Consider the following 8,840-nt stretch of genomic DNA (forward strand, 5'->3'; position numbering starts at 1 on the left):
ACACACACACACAAAAGAATAAAGTACTATAAATGAAATGTGTATTTTTATTCTTTCCACCTTCTTACATTTTTTTTGCCTTACTGTGGGAGACACGTGGAGCTTGAGTTCTTCATTACCTCAAAATCATCCTTGATTTTATTCAGCTGAGTTTAAATAATGACTTTGATAATGACAGCGTCGGGCTGCTGTCTGAATGTAACAGTAACAGAATCATGTTTCAGCAGCTTTCATTCGGCCGTCCACATGTTGGTCAGATATTTAAGATATTTGTGGTTTTTGTTTGTGGTTTTGGAAGGATGAGGACCGGAGGTGGACTCTGATCAGAACCTGTACAGGTATAAATCTTCTCTGGACTCATGCCTTCTGTGTTTATTGGGCGGCGCCCTGCATTAATTCTTGCAACGGGCCTGCGCATGTTTAAACGTGACATGCCCACAGTGAACTAGGAAATGTGATGCTGTTTTGTTTCAGTGAACTGCACTTCTCTGGAAACAGGCGGTTTTTGCATGTTCCTCTGTCATCCAACCAGCTCGACCGACGGACAGGATGTAACAGCTCTAACGTGATGCATGCATGAAAAATATGAAGTAATGAAAGGTTGACTCCATGTGTGACGATGGTCTGCACTGCATAGATTTTTCTCTCCAGTCTGTTAAGGCAGAGCTTCTCTCACACACACACACACACACACACACACACACACACACACACACACACACGCACCAGGGAAGACCTGCTCACATTCCTGCTCCAGCCTGAGTCACACTGGACTCAACGACTCGTGAGCTCCTGGGATCTTTTTGGATTTCATTTTTTGGGGATTTACAGGAAGTGCTCACTCACTTTTAGAGATTTAAGCTGCTGCTGTTTGGATCGCAGGGAGGAACAGACTTTATTCAGCAACATGTTTTTATCGGAGCTTTTATCTCTGAGCCTCTTCCCTCTGACGGTGTCTGCGGTAACAGCAGGACATGAAAACGGTAAGAAATCATCAGTAACTGTGATCACAGCGTCTCCCTGAGAGTTTGCTCCGACCTCCTTTTAAGTGAACAAACTCAGAGCTTCACAGCAACTGTTCAAACTCACCTGCAGTCAAAGACACAAGCCTTCCTGCCTTTTTGTTACGGTGTAAATATTAATTAAAACATTATATTTATAGTCACATATAATAAATGCTCACTTCAGAGAGAAGGGAAGAATGAGTCTTAGTCTAAGTTTGTCTGTTTTATATTCTACTTTTAAAATTCAATTTTATTTAATTCAATAAAAGGTCAGATGAACAGGATCAAATTTTGGGATTTACTTACCTGAATAATTGCATTAAAACATCCAGTGAGCTGCAGTTGTCTGGGTGCCTTCATGATGTCAGAGAAGAATGGCGAGGAAGGCAACTCTAATAACCTCTCGTTACAACTAAAGTGGGCAGAAGAGCATCTCTGAACACACTTTGGACCTTGTAGATGGTCTGCAGCAGCAGAGGACCACACTGGGCCCGCTGTCAGCAAAGAACAGGAAACTGAGGCTAAACTGAGCAAACAGCAGAATAGAAAAACGTTGCCTGGTGTGATGAGACTTTATTTCTGCTGCCATGTTTAGATGGCAGGTCAGAATATGGCGTAAATAAAAGAAAGCATGGCTCCATCCTTCCTGGTATCGTTCCAGCTGCTGGTGGTGTGGGTCTCTGTACCAGCGAAGTCCACGCTGCCTACCTGAGTTTTGTTGCTGACCGTGTTTATCGATGAATGACTACAGTGCACCATCTCCTGATGGCTGCTTGAACAGGACAGCACTTAAGGCTTAAAGAAGCTTAAACCATCTCCAACTGGTTTCTCGAACATGACGATAAGATCAGTGTACTCGAATGACCTCCACAGTCACCAGATCTCAGTCCAGCAGAGCACCTTTGGGCTGTGGTATAATAGGAGATTCACATCACGTAAGAAAAGCTGACAAAGCTGCAGCAGCTGTGTGATGCTAACACATGGACCAGAACCTCTGAGAAGTTAGCTTGTTGACTCTGCGCCATTAACAGCTCTGAAGGTAAAGACGGTCCAACTGAATAAGAGCAAGGTTTCCCTGATAAAGCTGCTGTAGGAGGCATGCATGCTTTGTGGATTGCTAATGTTTGGTTTCTATGTTTGGTTGTGGGGTGTGTGCTCCACAGGTAAAGGTGATCGCACTCGCCTGTTCACTTCACCTGGGGTTGGACGAACATGAAGTGAGCACAGGAGGAGTCTGTGTGCTTGATGGTTTTCCTGTCCTGGTGTTTGGCATGTTTGAAATAAACAGGAGTGCATCCAGTTTATTTTTCATCTCATGCTAACTTCCTTAAATGATTTGGTCATGTGACTCAAATGCTGAATAAAACTGTTTTCTAACTCGGTTATAAACTGTTGTTGCAGTTGAGATGACGTGTTTACGAGCTATTTATTTTAGATTTAGCTCTGAATTATTCATGTTTTGTTCTCATGCGGTTTAAACTGTGATTCATTCTTTAGGAACCGTCGTGGTGGTGGCATCTGAAGGAAGTTACATCATCTTGCCGTGCTCGCTCAGCTCCCAGGAGAGCCTCGAACGAACGCGCTTTGATTGGAGGAAAAGCGACGACAGGGAGGTGTTTGTGTACGACGCTGGACTTCATTACAACAACGGCCTGCGAGGTCAAGACGAGCACTTCAGAGGACGCGTGTCACACTTTTCAGACCAGCTGAAGTTTGGTAACGCCTCCATCATCATCAGAAACACCAAGGTGGCCGACAGTGGAGGCTACACCTGTGATTTTCCATTTCATCAACCGGACAGAGAAACATTTAACGTCACCCTGGTTGTTGGTGAGTCTTTCATTTCTGAAAACAAACCAAAGACCAAGTGTAACAAGCGAAGCACACGTGAACTTTTATAACAGACAAGAGGTGAAATATTCCTTCTTTACCACAATACTGATATAAAAACTTTATACTGATTTGATATCAGTAATATTTGGTGTTTTCTGCTGTTAATGACAAAAGTGTATCGATCATGCTCCACACTCTTAGTGCTGTTAGTGTTGGTTCAAACAACCCTTTGTGGGGAAAGTGACCGCAGATATTTCTCTCCTGATGCCTCTGCTTGTTCTCGGGATAAGAACAGGGTGTGTTCAGACAGGCTGGCTGGTAGGAAAACAAATCAGCAGAAACAAATCTTATTCTACATTCCTCAGATTCAACAGTCCTGTGTCCTGTAACCCACTTCAGACGTGTCATGAAGCAGGAACAACAACAACGCAGAACTTTTCCCTGTTTCACTGAAGACAGTTTTAAGCTGATTTGCTTGTTGTGACTCGTGTTTCCTGCTGCTGTGTTCACAGGTGCAGCTCCGAAGCCGTTTGTTGGGATCCTGAACATCAGCGAGGTCGGGGTGCAGCTGAAGTGTGAGGTCAGAGGAGCTTCTCCAAAGCCTAAAGTAGAGTGGAGGGACAGCGATGGGAACATCCTTCCTGCTGAGGAGCCACAGGTGTCACGCACAGGAGAGCGCTATGACATCACCCTCCTCACCACGGTGACCAGGACAAACAGCAGCCTCTTCCTCTGCGTAGCCACGCAGGAGGAGCTCAGCCACCGAGCTGCTGACGAGATCTTTGTTCCAGGTTTGATTCCCGCTCATCATGTTTCAGTCTGTGAATGATGCTGTTTTCATGAATGTGCTTTTCGTTGATCACAGACTAAATTGTGGATGTCATGGAGACTCGTGTTGACAGCAGGCTGGTGTCGTGTGTTTCAGACCAGCTGTTTGAGTCGTGCGGTGGAGACATCGTGCTCATAGTTTCATTTGTTTGTGGAATTCTCTCTGCGGTCGTGCTGATAGCTGTGTACGTGTGTTTCCTCTACTTTACCGTCTAATCGTCCATGAAGGTGCGTTTGAAAGATGGATTATATCAACATGTCTGTAATCTGCAGACACGACTGTACCGCGGATATTAATTTTTGTTTTATTATCTTATTCACAGCTTCTTTTTTGTTGGGTCTTTTATTCTGTGTGTGTGTGTGTGTGTGTGTGTGTGTGTGTGTGTGTGTGTGTGTGTGTGTGTGTGTGTGTGTGTGTGAGTGATGTTGCCTTAAATATAATTTATTTGTCATGAGGAAGTTTCACTGAGCATATTCACATCAGTTTGTTCTGTTGTGTGTTTGATTGTTCTGGAAGGTAAAGCAGGAACTTGATGTGTTCAGGTTCAGGTTGATTGTCTGCAGTTTCACACTTTGATGTTTTGTACGTTTTTAATCGTGAACCCAGGAAAAATAGGAGTTGCTACAGAAACAAAGAAAAGTTATGTGAATGATTAAATGACCAAAGAAAGAAAAATATTTATGTTAAGCTCGAGCTCTTTTTGCAAAATCACATTTTTGGTTTATTTGTTGTTGTTTTAATGACCAAAATGAAAAGTATCAGATTCGGGAAGTTTGCATCGTGCCGTGATGTGTTTAAAACAGGGATGATGGGGACAGGAGGTTAACTGGTGTGAGTGTGAGTGGTTGTCTGTGTCTGTGTTGGCCCTGTGACAGACTGCTGATCTGTTCTGGGTTAACCCCGCCTCTCGGCCTATGGATGCTGGGATAGACTCCACCCCCTGCGTCTCTGAGGAGGATGAGCAGAGGAGGAGGGATAGTTGTTTCTCCTGCTAACAGGTGATGTGTTTCTTTATTGAAACTTGGAGTCATGAACATATTATAGATGCAGAATAATAAGCTTCACAGCTGCTTCTGCTCACTGAGTTCATTGTTAACATTAAAATCTTTAGAGTTAAAGAGTTTCACTCACAGTCCAGTGGCTTTAAATGAGATGCTGATAACTCATCTTTTTGGGAGCTCCATTTATCACATGTATGTGTTGATGTAAAAGTTGCTTTTGTGTAATATTTACTTTGATCTCTTGTTTGCAGATTCTTGGAGAAACCAGAGTGATGATCCTTCTAAGGATCCTTGTAACGGTGACACCGAGCTGCCACATCAGACACTCAGAAGAAACTTACTGATTCTAAGTTCAGGACAACAGATTCATGCGTCAGTGAAATGAAATCTTTACTTTTACTCTTGTCTCATATTGAGTCAGCGTGAAGTAAATGCTGCTGTTTTATATTTATTTTAAAATGATGGCTCATGATGAAATGAATGTTTTTTATTGTCACATGAAGCAGTGACTTCCATGATGATCATGACACATGAAACATGATCATGGCTGTTGTTACTGGGAAATGAACACTAAGCTGCAGTAACGTCCAGCTTTGCTCTGCACTTTAATGTTTGTGCTCTCACACTGTCATTACCTTATGAATGCTACGTCTTATATCTGCAGTCAGATAATGTTAACCATCATTACACAGCAGACTCTCGTGCTGTTTCATTTAATTAAGACAAATATGGCCATCATCTTTTATTCATTCTCTTATTTCTCTATGTGCAGATTTGAAATTTTGTATAAAATCTTTCCTTCTAATTTAAAGATTATTTGCTGCTGTTCAGAAACCTGAAGTAGAGTAGCAGGACAGTGATGGAAGCATCCTTCCTAATGAGGAAGTTGTACTTTTACTGAGCAAGTCTTGACTTATATGTGTATGTCTATCACTTGTATTCTTCTTTCTAAAGTCTTTAAAAGAAGACATTTTCTGTCCTTACACCTGACCGTTTACTTAAGCCACGTATGACTGACCCGTGAATCTTTCAAGCCTAAATTGTAACCGTGTGTGTGTATATGGGTACGTTTATCTCTGAGGTATAACACTTCTTTTTTAACTCCCAAAAGTCAAAAAATGTAACTACAAACAGTTCAGACGAAGGCATTTCTGTGTTTTTCACTGACTGATCAAAGAAAAAATAATGATGATCAAAAATGTAAAAATAAATAAATAAATAAATAAAATCTGAAGGTTTAAATAAATTGTTCTCTTTGTGTGTCTGCAGCTCAGACGCAGTCTCATACACTCAGCCCAAACTCCAGACTCAGATGATTTCCCTCGTTTTGTTTTCACTGATTCGTTTACAGTGCAGGGACTAACGTGTTGTTAAGTAAAGTGTTACAGTAACTACATTATTATTGTGGTAACGAGCACGGTAACTAGTTATTATGCCAAAATCAGGAACCCGTCAATCGTTACTGGGATTTAGAGTCGTTATAGGGCTTTGGAGTTGACGTAACGCCGCAATGCATTGTGGGAGCGCAGCACCATATTGGCAGGCCACGACTCAAAGATTCCCTCAAGATTCAAGACTCAAAACTCTTTATTTGTTGCATGCATAGTTATACAAGTACAACACGCAGTGAAATGTATCCTGACCTGCTCCTCGACTGTGCAAAAGAGGGAGAGAAGAACATTATGTACATTAAGAATATATACATGGGGGACATTATGTGCAGTAGTAGATTTGTATGCAGCAAGTACGTTAATTATGTGCAGTAAATGAATTAAATAAACATCAACACGTTTCAGAAACTGGAGCAACTCAAATTAATCCAGATATAATTAAGAATCAGACAAAAATCCTCTTGTTAAATGTCAGAGGTCCAAAACACATAATTAGTGTCTTCTCAGGTCCCTCAAGACTATCCAGAACAGAAGAGCAGGAAGTATGTGTGTACTACAGCTGTTTTTATAATCATACATCCAGTCAGTCGTTTCTGGACTTCACATATTTCAGTTCATGGTGTGATTGAGTTGTTATTTCTTTGTCAGGTTAATTGTAATGATTCTGGTTATAATTGTTCGTGCATGTTAAGATTATATGTCTCAGTACTTTGATACTATGTTGCTAAGATATTTAATATAAGATATTTAGCACTAAGTTAATAGCAGCGGCCATAATCCCCACAATAATAACATCCAGCTGTATTAGTTAGAGGACTGTTCGACTGTTTAGTTTAACTGCTGCTAGTTTTACCGTATTTGTGCCTTAATATGAGCAACTTGTAAGACACGTGTTAAAAAGCTTATCTATGGTCTACAGGGACCCCTTGTGGACATTGTGAGATATTGTTGTGTGGAGAAGATGGAGTTACTGTATTGTGATCATAGTTATCTGTGACACGTAAACGACAAGTTCAGTTATGGCTGCACCGCCTGGCAAGCACTTTGATGCAAACAACTCTTCTGTGGGAATTTATTAAAGACCAATAACCCAACTCCTGCACTGCTGCAGTCTTTCCCCAACCAGACCCTGGATCAACAGTCAGGTACGACACATGCTGCGTACTCGGTCTCTTGCATTTACATTTTTCCTTCAATTTTGCGTTTACGTGTGGACGGGATTCTTTTTTAAAACAAAAATGGAAAATCTGTTTTCAAAAATACCCGTGTACGTGTGGACGTAGCCTAAGATGACTTTAGGAATTCTGTGTCGCCTCTTGTTGTTATCTGTAAATAATAATAAAAAAGGCACCTTCACATACTGTGTATATTTAGAATCCAGACTCTTCAATTTGTTTGCTAGAACATGCATCACATCCAGCTAAAACAAACTGTGACATACTTTGGCTGTAAAGATTTTGTGTTCGCACTCTGATGATGACGACAAGCTCGTCTATTCGAGGCTGCAACACTGCAAGGCTGCCATCAGTTTATTAATAAGAATACAGTATGAGTATAATACAGAAAACTGATCACTCACATTTAGCATTCAGTCTTTAAAGCAGAATTTCCAGAGATAGATTTTCCCTTCAAGGGGGACAGGAATTTTCACAGAAATTGAAAAAGTGTATTAAACGGGGCAGGACCCAAAACAGAGCCTTGAGGTACACCGTGTTCGAAGTTTTTAACTCCGGATCCGAGCTGGCCGAGTGAGATCTCGAGGGAGAACAAAGGGAAGCGGCGGCGGCCTAGAGGGAAGCGAGCCGGCGTCAGGAACAGGCTGAGAGCTCGTGCACACCGCACACCTCTGCCTAGCATCCTGCTCGCCAACGTCCAGTCACTGGAGAACAAGCTTGACGACCTCAGGGCCAGGATAAAGTTCCAGAGAGACATTCGGGACTGCAATCTCCTCTGCTTCACCGAGACATGGCTGAACCCAGCGGTGCCGGACCACGCCATCCAGCCGGCCGAGTTCTTCTCGGTTCACCGCATGGACAGGACACGGGACTCGGGGAAGTCAAGGGGAGGCGGCGTGTGTTTAATGGTGAACAACAACTGGTGCAACAGTGCGAACGTTGTTCCTCTCACACGCTCCTGCACACCAAATCTGGAACTACTGTCCATCATGTGTCGTCCTTTTTATCTACCTCGGGAATTTACATCGGTCATTGTAAGTGCCGTTTATATTCCACCACAAGCGGACACGGTCACCGCCTTATGCGAGCTGCATGAGGCACTCACACAGCACCAGACACAACACCGGGACGCTGCGCTTATTGTGACGGGGGACTTTAATAGCGCCAACCTCAAACGCGCAGCGCCGAACTTTTATCAACACATCACCTGCCCCACCAGGGGTGAAAGGACACTGGACCACTGCTACACTACGGTCAAGGACGGCTACAAGGCACAATCTTTTTTTTTTTTTTTTTTTTTTTTTTTTCCAAAATCTTTATTTAAACATCAGTACAATACAAAATGGAATTAAGCAGTATTACAATAATGGTGATGTACTTACAGAAGAATTGTATGCATAGATAAACAAATACAAGAACAGCATTCAAAAACAACAATAGAAACATGCTAGGGGGAAAGTAACTAATCAAGCCAAAGAACAAAGTGATTGAAAGATCTTGATTTTTTCACAAACACCAATAGTTTTTATAGCTTTTGGGTTAGTGGAGTTCTTAATAGAGTTAAGATACTGTACAAGTTCAAAGGAGAATACATAGAAAGAGGGATG

At 42.1% G+C, this 8,840-nt stretch overlaps 1 protein-coding gene across 4 annotated transcripts; it reads left to right on the top strand.

Annotated features, from left to right (window-relative positions):
• Positions 1–453: 453 nt before the first annotated feature.
• On the top strand, positions 454–5,931 carry LOC146575103 (putative butyrophilin subfamily 2 member A3). Of its 4 annotated transcripts, none has more exons than XR_014892531.1 (6): positions 454–983; positions 2,502–2,834; positions 3,350–3,628; positions 3,763–3,893; positions 3,989–4,664; positions 4,919–5,931. XR_014892531.1 is itself a non-coding variant. In XM_085275305.1 (5 exons), exons 1-4 carry the CDS (start codon positions 908–910, stop codon positions 3,879–3,881), a joined length of 807 nt encoding a protein of 268 aa, XP_085131431.1. In that variant the 5' UTR covers positions 454–907; the 3' UTR covers positions 3,882–3,893; positions 4,919–5,931. The 4 variants fall into 4 exon arrangements, 1 of the variants encoding a protein (XP_085131431.1); XR_014892532.1 differs by having other exon boundaries at positions 4,542–4,664; positions 4,919–5,930; XR_014892530.1 differs by having other exon boundaries at positions 3,763–4,664.
• The last annotated feature ends 2,909 nt before the right edge of the window (positions 5,932–8,840 follow it).

The sequence above is a fragment of the Mchenga conophoros genome, linkage group LG5 (assembly GCF_057382185.1).
Source record: "Mchenga conophoros isolate Kocher_MC1m ecotype Shallow Benthic linkage group LG5, M_conophoros_male_GT1.1, whole genome shotgun sequence".
Taxonomy (NCBI): Eukaryota; Metazoa; Chordata; class Actinopteri; order Cichliformes; family Cichlidae; genus Mchenga; species Mchenga conophoros.

What these genes read in the sequence shown, in the direction of transcription:
- LOC146575103 (XM_085275305.1), top strand. Translation starts at nt 908, where the DNA reads ATGTTTTTATCGGAGCTTTTATCTCTGAGCCTCTTCCCTCTGACGGTG. An exon ending in AACAGCAGGACATGAAAACG is followed by an intron (nt 984 to 2,501) that starts GTAAGAAATCAT and finishes TTCATTCTTTAG; the next exon opens with GAACCGTCGTGGTGGTGGCA. An exon ending in TAACGTCACCCTGGTTGTTG is followed by an intron (nt 2,835 to 3,349) that starts GTGAGTCTTTCA and finishes CTGTGTTCACAG; the next exon opens with GTGCAGCTCCGAAGCCGTTT.